Source organism: Amphibalanus amphitrite, unplaced genomic scaffold, assembly GCF_019059575.1.
Source record: "Amphibalanus amphitrite isolate SeventyFive unplaced genomic scaffold, NRLGWU_Aamphi_draft 000408F_arrow, whole genome shotgun sequence".
Classification (NCBI taxonomy): domain Eukaryota; kingdom Metazoa; phylum Arthropoda; class Thecostraca; order Balanomorpha; family Balanidae; genus Amphibalanus; species Amphibalanus amphitrite.
Window position 1 is genome coordinate 56,212 of NW_024881902.1, and position 19,685 is coordinate 75,896.

The 19,685-nt window shown below is 55.2% G+C and overlaps 1 protein-coding gene across 2 annotated transcripts in view; it reads right to left on the reverse strand.

Annotated features, from left to right (window-relative positions):
- Positions 1-3,811: 3,811 nt before the first annotated feature.
- Positions 3,812-19,685, reverse strand: part of LOC122390770 (dynein axonemal heavy chain 12-like) — a 158,857-nt gene continuing 142,983 nt past the window's right edge. For both annotated transcript variants that reach the window (XM_043384026.1, XM_043384027.1), the window contains 16 exons: positions 19,313-19,447; positions 18,811-18,970; positions 18,319-18,524; positions 18,039-18,179; positions 17,653-17,804; positions 17,157-17,308; positions 15,919-16,143; positions 15,490-15,669; positions 15,057-15,219; positions 14,500-14,615; positions 12,862-13,095; positions 12,291-12,473; positions 11,824-11,979; positions 7,172-7,324; positions 5,450-5,676; positions 3,812-4,597 (listed from right to left, as the gene is read on the reverse strand). In XM_043384026.1, coding sequence (XP_043239961.1) covers positions 4,339-4,597; positions 5,450-5,676; positions 7,172-7,324; positions 11,824-11,979; positions 12,291-12,473; positions 12,862-13,095; positions 14,500-14,615; positions 15,057-15,219; positions 15,490-15,669; positions 15,919-16,143; positions 17,157-17,308; positions 17,653-17,804; positions 18,039-18,179; positions 18,319-18,524; positions 18,811-18,970; positions 19,313-19,447 — 2,842 coding nt within the window. In that variant the 3' untranslated portion in view covers positions 3,812-4,338. The remainder of the gene's footprint in view (positions 4,598-5,449; positions 5,677-7,171; positions 7,325-11,823; positions 11,980-12,290; positions 12,474-12,861; positions 13,096-14,499; positions 14,616-15,056; positions 15,220-15,489; positions 15,670-15,918; positions 16,144-17,156; positions 17,309-17,652; positions 17,805-18,038; positions 18,180-18,318; positions 18,525-18,810; positions 18,971-19,312; positions 19,448-19,685) is intronic.

Here is a 19,685-nt window from a genome sequence, read left to right on the forward strand (position 1 = left end):
GACGTTGGATATGCCCGCATGTTCCGACGTCCAGCCGAAGTCCAGCCGACGTCGGGCCGAGGTCGTTTGCCGAGGTTGACGAGATCGTTTGTCGTTGGACCGACGGGGCCGACGTCGGCATGTTTATTGGGACAACGCGCCAAAAATATCAACCGGCGGCGGGATTCGAGCCCCCCAGTCGCCGACGTCGGCATGTTTACTGGGACAATACGCCAAAAGCATCAGCCGGCGATGGGATTCGAGCCCCGTGTCATTTGAACGCGAGGTTAGTGCGCTACCACTACACCGCGCAGCCAGATAGCGAATTTGGTTTGTTTTGTTGGGTTATGCCCTTTCGGTCTGACAAGACCATTTCAGAGCCGGAAGGATGATAGGATGGAGACATTGGTCTTCTTGGCGAGCACCCTGGGTCCAGTTCATATAGAGTCCCTGGTCCCATTGCTGTTACGTGACACTTACATATTGGAAAGGGCGACCCCACAATGGATTCATATAGCCACTCTTACACACCTGCACCAACGTTTCCCAAAGTGTCCCTTTGATTAGTGTCACTTTGGCAAAGTGACACTTGCCGGCTGGCCTTTCTATATGAACTGGGCCCGGCCCTGGTGAGTTGCCGGGGCTGAGCCTGACCAAAGGATAGGCCGAGCAGCCCCCAAGGCCCAAGCACTCACCGCACCCGGCTACGGGCGAGCTCGGCTTACGGGCAATCCCAAATGGGATAAAGTTTCCCGTCCAGTCCGGATCAGGGGGTTGCGGCGTGGAGGAAGATTTGAGTTTCCTGAGGATATTTTGGATACAGAAGCTCTTTATAAAATATAATGAAACATGTATTTTATATTATTTTAACCATTCTGACCATACAATACAATTAACCATACAATACCATTCTGTCACAATGAACAAAATAACAACAAAAAAAAAAACGAGGCATTAACATTTGACCTAAGCCCACGATTTATGAACCTCAAATTACAAATAGTCCAAAACACTTCATCAGTGATGACATTTTTTCATGCTTTACGATTAGCAGTTGACAGAACCGGTGTGGCCAGACGGTGATACGTCAATTGATGACCAAATAATGCACACCACCATACTGATTTGAACTATGAGAATTACGGGTTACAAAACTGCCGTCTTTACCAAGTAGGATCCAGAAGTCCGAAAACGTCAGTAAAGGCTTAAGATCCAGACATTTGGTAAGTGGGCGGCACGGTTTCCCTGGGGTAGGTATCCCAGTCAGGAGCTGCGCCTTCCGTGCTCCCTCCCGGCGCCGCGCACTTACACCACCATCGGCGGGCCGGCGGTGAGGGGACGGTCGGCTCCGGAGCTGCCGATGCCGACTGCCCGCTGGTCAGCCGACGGCCGTCCCGGTCCGCAGGTACCGCCTGCCGCCCGGTCAGCCGACCGACTGCCGCCGGCCGTCACTGGTACTCACCGAGCTGCTGCTGCTGCTCCGCACACGACAGCCCAGGATCGGCCCACCAGGGCACGACAAACGCGCGTGACGACCGACAAATAGAGAAACGACTGTGTGCGCCTCACGCAGTTTATTCATCAGTTAAAGTGGGCAATAAGACACAAGTATAGCTTTAGGCCGTATGTCGTTCAGTGGTGTGGGAATTATTAGCGGCGTCCAGCGACGCCGAATGGTTTGCCGGATGTCGGATATTTGTTCGGATGGTTTGCAAATGCCAGATAGCAACATTCACTTTTGACCGCAGCTTCACCGTGTCTCTTCGCAAACGTCGTTTGGTGCCATTCCAGCTTGGATCGGCCACAGTAAGTCAGTACGGTCCCCGGGACTATTCTGTGAGCGTAGTGTAGGGGAGAGTGGGGCAAAGCGGGCACCCATCGTTTTAGCCCTATATAGCTGGCGTCAGTTCCAATTTATGGTTTCCAATTATACTTCTCTTCACGGTCGTCCGAATGAGCCAGACCGGGGTTTCAGGCCCATCACCATTGTTCTGTGAAACACGGAAAAGCATTTCTTTCCAGGTTACCAACTATGTTTACAATTTTTAAATGTTATGTTTTTCCATAACCGTTTGGAATTTTTATAAGCGTTCTTGTCAATGCATTGCATGGTTATCGTACATGTATTGAACCAATTTTAATGCTTTTTACCCCACTATTAGCTAAGCTGGAATATTTTTTGTCTCGGACGGTATGCGCGGGGCAAAGTGGCCACCCCCCAATTGGCCATAAGTTGCTTCCATCTGGATAAAAACCATTATTTATATTCAAATGTGTCGTCATGCATTCATCTTGGCCACTTTTCAGTTGCATGAGTTACCAAATAATGCAATTAAATGTTAATTTTCATGAAAATCCTTTCTTTGTTTAACTACAGGTGGAAGATGATAAAGCAAACATCCATCCTCGCTTAACTTTGTCACCATCAAATACCCTAGTCGTACACGAGGCAACTATTTTGTTTCTCATATCGGGACTGGAGAAGCCAGACCGGTGGCCGCTTTGCCCCAGGGTATGGGGCAAAGTGGCCAATATGCATAGGTTTAAAGTTTTGTCAATCTCTTTCATATGCGAACGCCTTTGGAAATAAAACGCAGTTGAAATAAAAGGCAACTTAACCCTCGCCCGTAAACGGTGTTTTGCCACCTTCGCCCATGCAGGGGGGGGGGGGGTTGGTGCGACCCCCCCTGGCGTTTGAAAACGGAGCGTCGTAGAGCTTAGCGGAAAAGACCAACGGATTGCTCTCAACGAGATCTCGCGATTGGTGGTATATTTTTGGTCCTAGGTCAACACTTGACCTACTTATGACCGGTCAAAGGTCAAATTTTCGGAAAAATCTAACTTTTTCAGATTTCCGCGCCGATTGCGGCAAAACGGTAAGAGATATCGACTTGAAACCTTCACTATCGTGATCCTTGAACAATTCTCTATCGTTTGGTGTGTATTTCGATGTCATAACTCTAAAAATGATGCGTTGGGAGCATCGGAAGTTTGCAAGGTCATTTGTGCATTGGGTCACGTCAGGCGTGTGACCTCACTGACCTGACCCTGACCCAAAATGAACTACAAGAAACAACCGACGATGCCTGAAATGGATAGCAAATTCGAATTCAGGGCATCAAAATATCCCGAAAAGGCATACAAGTGCAAGAAGTTATTACAGGTCAACCGAGGTCACTGACCTGACCTTGACCTTTAGTAACCTTGAAAAGGTCAACGGACATTGCGCCAATGTCAAATCAGCCAGTTATGATTCTAAAACAATCCATCAGTGTGTCAGGTCAGTCGGCATTTATACCAATGTAAAGCAATCTCCAATTTAGCGTAAATCTGGCCGGAGGTTGTTCCCTTTATGACGTCATAACTCCGTGACCTGACATGACCTTGACAAAAAAATTTTTACCAAAAGTTGCGCAAAGGATGCCCCAAAGGGTACTGAAAATTTAAGCAGGCTATCTGAAATGGTTCGGCGTGTAGCTAAGAAAAACCTCAGGGGGGGGGGGGGTTGCAACACCCCCCCCCCCTACATGGGCGAGGGTTAATAGGGATCACATTGGTATAGAAAGAATCTTTCGAAGTTTAAAAATCAAGCGTTGGCATCGTGAGAAGCGTTAGGGTGGCCGCTTTGCCCCACTCTCCCCTACGCACAAGTCAGCACGCATGAAGTGCCGCCCGTCCAGGTCAGGCCGCCGAGGGACGGCTGCCAAGGTGCTGCGTATGTACACGACCAGTCACCTCCGTGCGGCTCCGGCCATCAGCTCGATCAGCTCTCAGCTCGGTCCTGGTGCCCGCAGGCAGTACAAAACACACACACGGCACAAACACGGACCGGTGAAAAGATGACATTTTATTGGAGATTCGATGATCACATATCGATGGCAGGATGTCAACAAGTGAAATTTGCACAAGGACCACATGATAACAGACGTAAATGCTCGCCAAAAGGCACCGCTGTCTCAAAGAAACACGGTGAGTGTAGCAAAGGCACCATGGACATTGGACATCAAACGAACAAAAAAGACGACGATCTGTAATTAAATGATGATATTTAGCAACTTAAGTTGCTTGAGATCACAAAAATTGATGTCGTTACGCACAATATTTTGCACGTTGACAATCAGCTATTGCACGACCCACGTCGCCTTTAATTTCAATGCTACTTAGTTTTGCATATCAATAATTTGTTTTACAAAATAAAAAGGAGTGTTGAATGTTGCAGTAATATACAGTATGATCGTATGGTATATGTCACACTGCAGTAGGGCCAGGCCAGTTGCCGTCCTGTCGTCTCTCGGTGTGCAGCGTTCGAGTCGCGTTGCGTTTCGGCGCTGTGCCGGTCGGCGCCTGTCTCTGGCCGGCTCAGTCGTCGAGCTGACAGAGGAGCGCCGTGCCGCGCTTCACCCAGTGCTGCGCCGGCCGCTCGGTCGGCAGCAGGAACGGCAGCACGAAGTTGGTGCTGTGACCCGTGGTGCTGAGCGTACCGCGCCGCTCGGACGTCTTGTACAGCGGCGACAGGTAGCGCGCGCCCACCTCCAGCTGGTCCTTCTGCACCGGCTTCAGCCACACGATCGGCAGCGGGTAGTAGAGCACCTTGGGCAGCTGCTCGGCCAGGCCGCCGCTACCCGCGCGCACAGAGCCAGAGCAGAGCCACGGGCAGGTGTTAGCATGGCGAGAGACCGACGGATCGTCCCACAGACTCAGCGTACAGTCAGAGGTGCTAGTATGGCGAGGCCGACGGCTCACGCAGCCAAAGCAGCAGCTTAAAGCAATAACTAAAGAAATTACTAGATAGCTAGGAAACCATTATGTTAGTTAGAAGCGCTACATTGCATTTGGAGCGATGTTAGATTGGAGTAACAGCCAAAAAGATGCACAATCAGAAAGAGCGTTGTAATAAAGCCAAACGCCGTGAAGTGGAAGGAATTTGTTGAACAGAAGAGTGGCAGGGATCCGACGTCTCAATCATTCCGCGGCGGGCCGGACGGGGTCCGCGGCCACCTCCGTCCCTGTATGGCACGGCAGGTGACCGGTGGACCGGCCACCGTCCGAAGGGGCCAGTACCAGCCGGTCGTCCCAGCGCGGCGGTCCGGCGGCCGCCCACCGGGAGACCGGCCATCGAACTGGCAGCCCCGCACCAGCGAGATAGACAGCGGGACCGGCGCGGCGCCACGGGGCCGCCCGCCCTCCCTCCCTTCCATCCGTGGGTCCTGACCTTCCCACCGGTCCCACTACCTTTTCTCCCACCCAACTCACGTGTGGTAGTGCCGGTGGTCCCACCCGGCCAGCGGTCCTGTCGCCCCGACTCACGTGTCGTAGTCCCAGCCGCCCCAACTCACGTCTCGTAGTCCCTGCCGCCCCGACCCACGTGTCGCAGTCCCGGTGGTCCCTGCCGGCCCGACTCACGTGTCGTAGTCCCAGCGCTCCCTGCCGCCCCGACTCACGTGTCGCAGTCCCTGCCGGCCCGACTCACGTGTCGTAGTCCCAGCGCGCGCCGTCCAGGAAGAGGCCGTTGATGAGCACGCCGTCGTCGGGCGTCTGGGCCGGCTCGGCGGCCAGGTAGACAAAGTCGAACGTCAGACGGTCGATCGGCAGCACGTACTTCCTGGCGAAGTTCTGCATGGCGCCCGTCAGGAACGCGTGCGTGAAGTAGAAGCCCGACAGCCAGAAGATGCGCGGCTTGCCGTGGTCGTACCAGGTCTGTCGGTCAGCGGCGGCGCCGCAACGGTCAGCGCGCGCGGGACGGCCTCTCCACATCGAACGCCGTCAAATGGCGTGCTTTGGCCACCCAAGCGTGGTGTTCATTTAGAGCCGACCCGGAGAATAAGGCGGTGACGTCGATGGCATTAGGTAAAAGGTAAGCAGCGTTCGTGAGCGGGATCCAGACGGCTTACTTTCTTTCAATATCTCGCATGTCACACATCTAGGAGCTTATCCAGACCTTAAGTTTAGGGGAGAAAACCCTATCCCCTACCTTCACAGTTTTTAAAACATCAAAACAAGTCAATTTTCGGTTGAATTCAGAGAGTTCGGTTGAATTCAGAGAGCACACGATTGGAGTTTGGAGAAAACTGCCGAGTTTCTCCGTGCCTTTACGCCACCGCTACCGTTATAAGCAGCAGCCGACAGTAAAAGGTAAACTTTAACGAGCTCTTCGGTAGCTGGCAGCTAATGAGACATAAACCTCCATGCTATTCCATGCTAAATATGCAAAGTAACCATTTCATGAGTAAACCAAAAAAGATGCATGATATTACGTGTCTGTGTTATGTGCATATGTCAAACAGCAGCTAACTCAATATGCCTGTAATGCGAATCGAAATATAGCCCCGGGACCGTTCGAGCAGCGTGAAGACCTCGATGGATTGGGTCGAGGTCACCTGTATGGCCCAAGTTCCCTTCTGGGACGTCGGCCCCCGGCCACAGTGTGCACAATGGGTAAAAGTGCCAATACCAGGCGTTTGTTCGGCTGCACTGCATCATGATCAATTACTCTAGGGTGTCGCAAACGCGGTATCATGAACACGTAGACATAACTTCCTCTTCGGGCCAGGGTATCCATACGTCATTGGTCAACAAAAGTGAATCACTCAGCACAAAAATACAGCCAGGGAACGCAAACAAAAAGGCGACCGGGGCCTATTCGGCTCCGCCGGTGGGCGACAGTGCCCATTAGTGACGTTATTTCGCGGCGCATCCGTGTGCGGAAGGCCACTGCGCCATTCGGCGGTCCCGCTATTAGCCAATACCCCTGCGCGGCCGGTCCTGTACTCAAAGGCCAACACTGACAGCTGTCTGTCAGCCAAACGGTGCTGTCGTAGGCGCGCTTGGTACGGCAGTTCGTCATCACTGCGTTACGAATTACGATACAACTCATCATCCGGGCATCCCGACAATGTACGCATTCAGTCCCAAGTAGCACTAACGGAAGGTGTCAAGCATGAAGCTTCGAAGCCTGATGCCGGATGTTTTCCACGACAGTGCCGAATCTCATTGGGCGCGCCTTGGCACTGCCCCGGACCAGGGACTGCCGAACGGGCACCGGTCCGCCGGACCAGGAACTTCCGGACGGGTACCGGTCCCCGACGGCCGCCCGGACCAGGGACTGCGGGGTGGGCACCGGTCCCTGAGTCCCTGACGGCCACCCCGGACCAGGGACTGCGGGGTGGGCACCGGTCCCCGGCAGCCGGCTCACCTGAAGCAGGTTCAGCCGGTCCAGCAGGTCGTTGATGTAGCTGCCCAGCGGCTTCCTGCTGAGGTAGGAAGCCTTGGCCCAGAGCGCCGGCACCTTGCCCACCAGCAGTGACTGCGCCACCGCTTCCAGGTCCGGCGACATCACCACCAGACCCTGGACAGTCAGTAACACAGAGACATCACCACCAGCCCCTGGACAGGTCAGTAACACAGAGACATCACCACCAGCCCCTGGACAGTCAGTAACACAGAGACATCACCACCAGCCCCTGGACAGGTCAGTAACACAGAGACATCACCACCAGCCCCTGGACAGTCAGTAACACAGAGACATCACCACCAGCCCCTGGACAGGTCAGTAACACAGACATAACCACCAGCCTCTGGACAGTCAGTAACACAGAGACATCACCACCAGCCCCTGGACAGTCAGTAACACAGAGACATCACCACCAGCCCCTGGACAGGTCAGTAACACAGACATCACCACCAGCCCCTGGACAGTCAGTAACACAGAGACATCACCACCAGCCCCTGGACAGTCAGTAACACAGAGACATCACCACCAGCCCCTGGACAGTTCAGTAACACAGAGACATCACCACCAGCCCCTGGACAGGTCAGTAACACAGACATCACCACCGGCCCCTGGACAGGTCAGTAACACAGACATCACCACCAGCCCCTGGACAGTCAGTAACACACAGAGACATCACCACCGGCCCCTGGACAGATCAGTAACACAGAGACATCACCACCAGCCCCTGGACAGGTCAGTAACACAGACATAACCACCAGCCTCTGGACAGTCAGTAACACAGAGACATCACCACCAGCCCCTGGACAGTCAGTAACACAGAGACATCACCACCAGCCCCTGGACAGTCAGTAACACAGACATCACCAGCCCCTGGACAGGTCAGTAACACAGACATCACCACCAGCCCCTGGACAGTCAGTAACACAGACATCACCAGCCCCTGGACAGTCAGTAACACAGAGACATCACCACCAGCCCACAGGTCAGTAACACAGAGACATCACCACCAGCCCCTGGACAGGTCAGTAACACAGACATCACCACCAGCCCCTGGACAGTCAGTAACACAGACAGACATCACCACCAGCCCCTGGACAGTCAGTAACACAGAGACATCACCACCAGCCCCTGGACAGTTCAGTAACACAGAGACATCACCACCAGCCCCTGGACAGGTCAGTAACACAGACATCACCACCGGCCCCTGGACAGGTCAGTAACACAGACATCACCACCAGCCCCTGGACAGTTCAGTAACACAGACATCACCACCGGCCCCTGGACAGGTCAGTAACACAGACATCACCACCGGCCCCTGGACAGTCAGTAACACACAGAGACATCACCACCGGCCCCTGGACAGATCAGTAACACAGAGACATCACCACCAGCCCCTGGACAGGTCAGTAACACAGACATAACCACCAGCCTCTGGACAGTCAGTAACACAGAGATATCACCACCAGCCCCTGGACAGTCAGTAACACAGAGACATCACCACCAGCCCCTGGACAGGTCAGTAACACAGAGACATCACCACCAGCCACTGGACAGGTCAGTAACACACAGACATCACCATCAGCCCCTGGACAGTCAATAACACAGAGACATCACCACCAGCCCCTGGACAGGTCAGTAACACAGACATCACCACCAGCCCCTGGACAGTCAGTAACACAGAGACATCACCACCAGCCCCTGGACAGTCAGTAACACAGAGACATCAACACCAGCCCCTGGACAGGTCAGTAACACAGAGACATCACCACCAGCCCCTGGACAGGTCAGTAACACAGAGACATCACCACCAGCCCCTGGACAGTCCGTAACACAGACAGACATCACCACCAGCCCCTGGACAGTCAGTAACACAGACAGACATCACCACCAGCCCCTGGACAGTCAGTAACACAGAGACATCACCACCAGCCCCTGGACAGTTCAGTAACACAGAGACATCACCACCAGCCCCTGGACAGGTCAGTAACACAGACATCACCACCGGCCCCTGGACAGGTCAGTAACACAGACATCACCACCAGCCCCTGGACAGTCAGTAACACACAGAGACATCACCACCGGCCCCTGGACAGATCAGTAACACAGAGACATCACCACCAGCCCCTGGACAGGTCAGTAACACAGACATAACCACCAGCCTCTGGACAGTCAGTAACACAGAGACATCACCACCAGCCCCTGGACAGTCAGTAACACAGAGACATCACCACCAGCCCCTGGACAGGTCAGTAACACAGACATCACCACCAGCCCCTGGACAGTCAGTAACACAGACAGACATCACCACCAGCCCCTGGACAGTCAGTAACACAGAGACATCACCACCAGCCCCTGGACAGTTCAGTAACACAGAGACATCACCACCAGCCCCTGGACAGGTCAGTAACACAGACATCACCACCGGCCCCTGGACAGGTCAGTAACACAGACATCACCACCAGCCCCTGGACAGTTCAGTAACACAGACATCACCACCGGCCCCTGGACAGGTCAGTAACACAGAAATCACCACCGGCCCCTGGACAGGTCAGTAACACAGACATCACCACCAGCCCCTGGACAGTTCAGTAACACAGACATCACCACCGGCCCCTGGACAGTTCAGTAACACAGAGACATCACCACCAGCCCCTGGACAGGTCAGTAACACAGAGACATCACCACCAGCCCCTGGACAGGTCAGTAACACAGACATCACCACCGGCCCCTGGACAGGTCAGTAACACAGACATCACCACCAGCCCCTGGACAGTTCAGTAACACAGACATCACCACCGGCCCCTGGACAGGTCAGTAACACAGACATCACCACCGGCCCCTGGACAGGTCAGTAACACAGACATCACCACCAGCCCCTGGGCAGTTCAGTAACACAGACATCACCACCGGCCCCCTGGACAGGTCAGTAACACAGACAGACATCACCACCAGCCCCTGGACAGTTCAGTAACACAGACATCACCACCGGCCCCTGGACAGGTCAGTAACACAGACATCACCACCAGCCCCTGGACAGTCAGTAACACACATAGACATCACCACCAGCCCCTGGACAGTCCGTAACACAGACAGACATCACCACCAGCCCCTGGACAGGTCAGTAACACAGACAGACATCACCACCAGCCCCTGGACAGTCAGTAACACAGAGACATCACCACCAGTCCCTGGACAGTCAGTAACACAGAGACATCACCACCAGCCCCTGGACAGTCAGTAACACAGACATCACCACCAGCCCCTGGACAGGTCAGTAACAGAGAGACATCACCACCAGCCCCTGGACAGTTCAGTAACACAGACATCACCACCAGCCCCTGGACAGGTCAGTAACAGAGAGACATCACCACCAGCCCCTGGACAGGTCAGTAACACAGAGAGACATCACCACCAGCCCCTGGACAGGACTGCCAGTAACACAGACATCACCACCAGCCCCTGGACAGGACTGGTCAGTAACACAGACATCACCACCAGCCCCTGGACAGGTCAGTAACACAGAGAGACATCACCACCAGCCCCTGGACAGTCAGTAACAGAGAGACATCACCACCAGCCCCTGGACAGTTCAGTAACACAGACATCACCACCAGCCCCTGGACAGGTCAGTAACAGAGAGACATCACCACCAGCCCCTGGACAGGTCAGTAACACAGAGAGACATCACCACCAGCCCCTGGACAGGACTGGTCAGTAACACAGACATCACCACCAGCCCCTGGACAGTCAGTAACACAGAGACATCACCACCAGCCCCTGGACAGGTCAGTAACACAGACATAACCACCAGCCTGTGGACAGTCAGTAACACAGAGACATCACCACCAGCCCCTGGACAGTCAGTAACACAGAGACATCACCACCAGCCCCTGGACAGGTCAGTAACACAGACAGACATCACCACCAGCCCCTGGACAGTCAGTAACACACAGAGACATCACCACCGGCCCCTGGACAGATCAGTAACACAGAGACATCACCACCAGCCCCTGGACAGGTCAGTAACACAGACATAACCACCAGCCCCTGGACAGGTCAGTAACACAGAGAGACATCACCACCAGCCCCTGGACAGGACTGGTCAGTAACACAGACATCACCACCAGCCCCTGGACAGGTCAGTAACAGAGAGACATCACCACCAGCCCCTGGGCAGGTCAGTAACACAGGGACATCACCACCAGCCCTTAGACAGTCAGTAACACAGACAGACATCACCACCAGCACCTGGACAGTCAGTAACACAGACATCACCACCAGCCCCTGGACAGATCAGTAACACAGACATCACCACCAGCCCCTGGACAGTCAGTAACACAGAGACATCACCACCAGCCCCTGGACAGGTCAGTAACACAGACATAACCACTAGCCCCTGGACAGGTCAGTAACACAGAGACCCGTCACCCGTCCGTGGACAGTGGATAGTCATGAACAGGGAGGTGAGATACATCACCATCGCTGCCCATCCCCTGTTACAATGGACACTCATGGGCAGCGGACGTCTGAGACAGGCCCCCATATTCCGACTGTTCAGCACGACAACCCGTCCCTGACCACAGCGCGCGGCCACCGGTGTGCTGGCCACATACCTTGACGGCCTTCTTCAGGTTCTTCAGCGTGGTCCTGATGACGGAGATGAGCCTGTTGAAGCGCTCCATCTCCTGCACGAGCACCGTGTTCATGGACTCGTTGTAGGCCACGGGGAACTTGGCGCCGGCCGCCTCCAGGTCAAACACCTCAGGCACCTGAGAGCGGGGCGGCGGGGTCTGTCAGGGTCAGGGGCTCATCGGGACCAGAAGAACAGAACAGACCTCCGGCACCTGACGTCTGGGTCCGTCAGAGGCACACCGAAAGGAGGAAACAGACCTCCGGCACCTGAGAGTGGGGCGGCGGGGTCCGTCAGGGGCACGCCGAGACCAGAAGGAACACACCCACGGCCCCGTCAGGGATACATCGAGGCCAGGGAACACACGTCCTCTGGTAGCGATGTGAAAACGACTCGGCACGCGAGTCGGCCGTGCCCGGTGCGGTGCGCCCGGCCTCCCCTCGCACTGACCTTGTCCAGGATGTCGGAGGCGATACCGAAGGCGGCGTCGATGTTGGCTCCGGCGCCGCCGGCGCCGCCGCCCTGGATGGTGAGCACGGAGTCGAACAGCAGCCGCGTCTCGGCCAGCTCTCGGCTGATGTCCACGTTGTCGTGCATGCCGAACACCTCGGGCCGCTGCGTGGTCGGCAGGTTCTGCGGCAGAGGGTCAGACGCCACGGGTCAGACGGCGTCAGTCGCGCCACGCTGCGCTGTTGACCCGTCCGCAGTCAGTACCCTCCATGGGAGAGTAGGGTGCACCCAGCGCCCTCCGTGTGTCAGGACCCAGGGCCTGCTGATATGCCGCAGGATACAGCTAACACATCAAAAAGCATCATATTACTCGAACCACCAATTATGGGTCAACCATCAAAGCTACTAGCCAAATTGGCATGCATCCACCGACCCCAAGGGACCACCAGCCACCAAGGAAACAGTGCAATTAAGCCGTCTCCTGACCACGCCTCAGTTGACGGTAGGGCCACCGATGTCCCCACTGTAAGCTGTAACCAGCCCGCCGAGCGCGGCCGCACGGCGCATTCACCTTGATGTACTCGACGTAGTCGTCGTAGTTGATTTTGTTGGGCACGTAGTAGTCTCCGGACGGCGAGAGTCGGTACTTGGTCTCTGCGACCAGGCGCGGGTTGCAAAAGTCGGCCAGGATGGTGTTGAGGGTGCGCCGGTCCCAGTCCTCAGTCACCCGGCCGCCGTAGTTGCACTCGCCCGTCAGGTAGGCCAGCGCCGCGTACGGCACCGACTCGTACTCGTTAATGAACATCTGAACAACAGCACAGACACCGGGGGAGGTCTGTTAACCCTCGCCCGCACATGGGGGGGGGGGGGGGTGGTTGCCACACACACACCCCCAGGCAGTCTTTCTGCTCTGCACTCAACATTTTTAGAGCTAGAAGCCTGATTTTTCGTATAGCTGCTCGGCTATCCTTTCTTGATGTCCACTGAAAATTTCAAGTTTCTGTGATTTTTGGTTTCGGAGATATGACCTTGTTTTTCAGGTCATGTCATGACCCAAATGGCCAATTCTCAACATCTTGCGTTTGCCATGGGCCTTGTGAGCTTTTGACACCCTGATTTCGGCCTTTTTTGCCAGTCTTACCTCCCACCTATCATGGAACATGTTGTTCGACGATGTACAGGGGTCAAGGTCAGGGTCAAGGTCAACCTAGGTCATCTAAGATAATTGCGTTTTAGGCAAGCTGAATTTACTTTTTGTGAAGTTTTTTGACTGCATTTTTGGTAAAAGCTTCTCAGATCATGATTTCATGTGATATGGACCCAAAAACAATCGGTGCACACATCAGTATACACACATACACACACAGACATACAAACACATATAATTGACCTTGACCTAACTTGACCTGAAATGACCTCAGCAGCAAAATTCTGGTCGGATAGTGTGACAAAGAGGTTCTAGCTGGCTTGGCACCAGAAAACAGCATCGTCATCGGTATTTGATAAGCAGCGCACTTGATATCCAACGGTGACCCAAAACAGCAACATTTTTTAGTTTGACCTGACCTGGAAGGTCAATGACTGACCTGAGAAGGTAAAACTGGGTATCATTGGATTCGTCTCTTCCCAAAAAATCTTTTTGGTCTTTACTGCTAAGCTCTATCTCCAACAGGAACGAAATGGCGCGGGGGTGGGTGGCAACCACCCCCCCCCCCCCATGTGCGTTGTAGGATGGGAAAATGGCATGTGCGGGCGAGGGTTAATGACCCGCCGACTTGTCCTCGTTAACGAACATCTGAACAGACAGACACTGGGGGAAGTCAGCTGTCGGAGGGCCAGTGACGTGTCCATCGGCGACTGCCACGGGCGGGACGTCAGCCTGCTGGTCGTCACTGATGAATTGTGTATGTATTTATGGAGATAAGGAGGGATACGGCGATAAATAACGCTGGCACGAGCACACTCATATGAATCACACGAAGGGAGACCGATGCCGGCCTTGTTGCCCGTCTGACTGGCATCCCTGCTAAGACTCCAGTAGTCTGGGTCGGGAGGGCACTTACTGGCGATCTGCAGTCGAGTCGCTAGACAATGACGCGTGGTGCTTCACGTCCGTACGTGACGTGGGTATACCATATTGTGCGTATGTACATATGTACTAGAGTATTGTATGCGTGTGTGTGGAGCTGGACCCGGCCCAGCTCCTTGCCTGCAGCTGCATGGCTGAGATGCGCAGATCCGACTCGTTGAATCCGTACGGGATGTTCCAGCCCTGCGGACCGAACTTGCGCCGCTCCTGCACCAGCGCGTGGAAGAAGCACAGACCTGACCGGTGGGCGGGGATGGGGGCGCCGATTACGAGCGTGACACAGACACGTTGTACAGAAACACTGACCATGAATGGAAGGGGCCGGCACGCCTCGAAATTAATGAGTACATACAGCATCGACACTGGCAAACAAGATATATTACGATGAAACGATGGTTTGTAATGGGAGGGATAGCCAGCCATAAACTCAAATTTTAAGCAATAACATGAGGCGGAAAACGTGCCCAATAAATAGACACGCTGTGTGGGTAAACAGTTTGACAGAGAGCTACTACAGGCCGGTGGCGCCACTAAACGAGCCGGACCTGGCCGTCCAGTAGCCCAGTTTAGCCCATACGTCACACGGCCGCGGCGTCAGTCAATAGGGCGGCGCTAGTTCGGCAAACACGGCGGGCCCCGGGATCCGCGCCCCGCCCCGCCCCCCTGTGTACACTGACCGAACAGCAGCTTGGCGAACACGCCGTCCTTGCCGGGACAGCCGCTGTAGAACGAGTCGTCGTTGATGGGGTTGCCCAGGTAGGACTGCAGCAGGTTCATGCGCAGCCCGGTCGGCGGCTCGTTGGTCATCTTGACGCCGTTCTGCAGCACCGTCACTGGGAACTGGGCGGACGGAAAATCAGACAGAGTATGTGCACCGTTACAGCGACTGGGCGGCCGGGGAATCAGACTGAGCACCGTTACAGGGAACTGGGCGGCCGGGAAATCAGACCCGACTAGCGGAAAACGTTTAAATTATGACAGCCAATTTTTTTCGATGATATTCATTTAGGCAGCGACGCGACCTGTCGGAACACTCACCACGCAGCAGGTTTGATTCTGAAGCCGGGTCAGCTCCGATCACGCCCGGGGTGGTCCTAGCTGTCGGCTCACCTTGGGACTGGGGTAGCTGGTCAGCCACAGCCGGAAGTTGGGGCTGGTGTCCTCCATGTTGAAGTCCTCGCAGATTTTCTCCAGTGTGGGCATCCAGGAGACGGCCAGGTGGCAGTTCTGGAGCGCCACCCAGGTGCCCTCCTCCTGCGCCTTTCGGATCATCTCGGCGGCCACCGGGCCCTGACGGAGCGGGAGAGGGGAGGGGGCCAGTGAGCGCAGCGACAGCACACAGACACTTCCCCGGCACTGCCAGTCACCGGACCCTGACGGAGTTGGGAGAGGTATGTGGGGCTCAGTAGTCGCAATGTACGGCGACACCTTCAGCCCCCGACACTCTGCCAGCCCAGCCCCGCCGCCCCGCGCCACCTCCTTCCCCTGACACACTGCCAGCCGAGCGTCGCCGCCCCGCGGGCCGCGCCTGACACCCACCTGCCCCTGTCCGAGCGAGATGGCGTTGAACTTTGCGCCGCCGTAGCCGCGGTCCTCGGCGAACTTGAGCAGCGCCGCCATCGGGTCGGCGCCCGGCGACAGCACGAAAATGAGCGGCACCAGGCAGTTGGAGTCGGCGTACGACTTGACCAGGTCGAACGGCGGCGGCGACACAAACTTCTGGCCGATGTTGTTGGCCACGAAGTTGGTCACCATGGGCACGATCTGCGGAGGGCCAGAGCCCGGACGTCAGAGGTGGCCCCTGACGGCAGCACAACAGCTGCAGTCCTCTCGCCGATTGTGCAGCCCATCTCAAGGCTAATCCATTGGCTTACCACGCCATTTAAATCACACAGCGGCGTCCTGGCGTTTCTATAACTGCCGCAAACAGAATTAGGATGAGCAAAACCCTCGGCAGTGATTCCGTAATACTCTTGCCAGTTGTACTTACCTTGCCATCACGTACCTGGCAGTACCTTGTCGGGCCGTATGCAGCGGACAGCACAGTACCTTGTCGGGCCGTATGCAGCGGATAGTATGAACAGTACCTTGTCGGGCCGTGTGCAGCGGACAGTATGAACAGTACCTTGTCGGGTCGTATGCAGCGGATAGTATGAACAGTACCTTGTCGGGCCGTATGCAGCGGACAGTATGAACAGTACTTTGTCGGGCCGTATGCAGCGGACAATACAGTACCTTGTCGGGCCGTATGCAGCGGACAATACAGTACCTTGTCGGGCCGTATGCAGCGGACAGCACAGTACCTTGTCGGGTCGTATGCAGCGGATAGTATGAACAGTACCTTGTCGGGCCGTGTGCAGCGGACAGTATGAACAGTACCTTGTCGGGCCGTATGCAGCGGACAGTATGAACAGTACCTTGTCGGGCCGTGTGCAGCGGACAGTACAGTACCTTGCCGGGCCGTGTGCAGCGGACAGTACAGTACCTTGTCGGGCCGTATGCAGCGGACAGTACAGTTCCTTGTCGGGCCGTATGCAGCGGACAGTATGAACAGTACCTTGTCGGGCCGTATGCAGCGGACAGTATGAACAGTACCTTGTCGGGTCGTATGCAGCGGATAGTATGAACAGTACCTTGTCGGGCCGTATGCAGCGGACAGTATGAACAGTACTTTGTCGGGCCGTATGCAGCGGACAGTATGACCAGTACCTTGTCGGGCCGTATGCAGCGGACAGTACAGTACCTTGTCGGGCCGTATGCAGCGGACAATACAGTACCTTGTCGGGCCGTATGCAGCGGACGATCATCATCCTCTGGAACTCTGTGGTGTTGGCGTGCCACGGCTCTGGCAGCTGGGCGCTCTGCGGCTCGGGACTGTTGTATAACTCCTGCCACTCGGACAGGCTGGACTGGAAGCTTGAGACAAAGCCTGCGCGCCGACCGACCCACGAGCGCACGTCACCGTCACAAGGGGATCGTGAGACACAAATATCAATACCAGCACATATTTCAAGAGCTATCCAAGCCGATACGCCCTACAGAAGAGATCATACTATAAAACTGATGGAAAGAATGATTAAACTATTAAGATGCAAAGATTTGGTTACCCTCACCCTCTTCCCCTCCCACACACACATATAACTAAAAGCCACGCGATTCAAATAGCAGTTTCCGTCAGCTAGACTCGATGACATCTCTATCCTTTCCTTCGATTATCTTTGCTTTGAAGGCCTCATTTCCGTGGACACGTCCCTCAATATTCCGCTGTCTCACCTTTGAAGGCGGGCAGGTCTGCCAGCCGGCAGATCTCGTCCCAGGACTTGTCGTTGAGCCAGTCGGGTGCCGGGTTGGCCAGCGGGTTGTCCAGGCCGACGCCGCCCGTCAGCAGGAAGGTCGACTCCCGCTGGTCAATCTTACCCTGCACCCTGCGGCACAGACCGGAAAATCAGGCGAGGGCACGATGACCCCAGTATCGCCATCGCAGTCGAAACAGACGACTGAAACAATAACCCAACTGTAAATTACTAGTGTGCAGAGGGAAGGATGACACGCAGAGCTCCTGTCCAATCCTTACCGATGCGTGCTAGGGCACTTGAAAAGGAGGCAAGTTTGACATCTGATACGATTAACATAGAAAAGGCGGCGCGAATCCGACTCACATGAGCAGGTTGCAGCACAAGATGAATGAGAAGAGCAGCTTGTCCTTCTCGAACAGCGAGCGGCACACGTTGCAGTACAGGTTGTAGGTGAAGTGGTCGCGCAGGTGACGCAGACGCTTCTCCAGGTTTTTCGACTTGTTGCTGCAATGCACGATCGTCTATTGTCGTTAATCAACTCAGAACAGCTCACCAGCTTGGAGGTAACAGCCAGCGTTCCGATCGTTCCAACTGAACCCCACGCAGAAGAGCCTACCACCCGAACGGCCGCCTCGGCACCGACCTGCTCTCGATGCTGTTGATGTAGAGGTTGACGAACCAGGAGAGGCTGTACTGGTACATGGGGTCGATGTTGGGCAGGTCTGTGATGGAGAAGAACAGCACTGACGAGTGGCTGGCCATCGGCCGGTACTCGAGGCGCGACACCTCGATCGTCTTCTCCGTCTTCTTGGCCACCACCTGCTTCTTGTTGATCTCGTCCGAGATGGACTGCCGGGGGCGGCGAGTGGCAAGAAACAATCATAGGAACAGTGACCACTGACCAAGTCATAGAAACAGTGGACACGCAGGTCCGAAATGGACTGTCGGCAGCGGCGAGCGGCGCCGGATGGAGAAACAAGAGCTTATCTGAGACACAAACGTCCAAGATGAATTGTCGGCAGTGGCCTGAGCGGTTGACGGTGATTTATGTGATAAAAGAACTAGTCGGTAGCTCCAGTCATCGTTAACTAGTCGCTATCGTGACAACAGAGTGCCGTGGCAGACGGAGGCTGACCTTTGACGAGTCGAGGACCTGGATGGCCGTCTCGTCCTCCAGAATGTTGCCCTCAGAGGAGGACAGCGTCTTCAGGATCTTGTCCTCCACCTCCTTCAGCGCCCGGTTGTTGTTGGCAGTCTGCACGATCAGCGCCTGCCGCTCCGCCTCCAGCTCGGGGCTGAGGGAACAAACACCGACACAAACACCAGTCAGCGCCTGCCACCCCGCATCCAGACCAGGGCCGAGCGAATAAACACCAGCACAAAAACTAAACAAATGGTCAGAACAGACCTGGCGACAAACCTGGAGCAGTCATGGTTAGTACTGGGACAAACGTAGAGTTATACACGTCCGAACAAACACAGCTCAGAGCTGGTGGGTGCCGTACAGGATCAACAGTTCGGAACTGGGATCACACGAGCGACATTCAGAATTGGGGCCGGGCGAGTGCGGCAGTTCAGCCTCGGGACACACGGGTGCGGCGGCTGCAGTCAGCCGGCGTCCGTCGGCGGTCGCTCACCGCTCCTTGGCCACCACAATGCCGAGCAGCTGGTCCTCCAGGCCCTCGGGCGTGATCATGAAATTGAGCAGCGTCACCTTGGTCGATATCTCCGGCAGGTAGTGCGGGTTGCGCAGCTTGGTCGTGATGAAAAACCTGACAGAACACGCGGCGACAGTTTAACTCTCCGAAATCGAGTAGCCCCGACATAAAACGCACTGAAGCGTCTCCAAACACATCCGCCTTCACTGTGCCCAGACATAAACTTGAATAATTAAATAGCGTAAGCAAATATTCATTGATTGTTGGACAGATAAGCAAGCCTCAGACCAATTGCACAATTTACTCATCAGTCATCAGTCATCACAGGTAGTCTCACGCCGCCACCGACCAG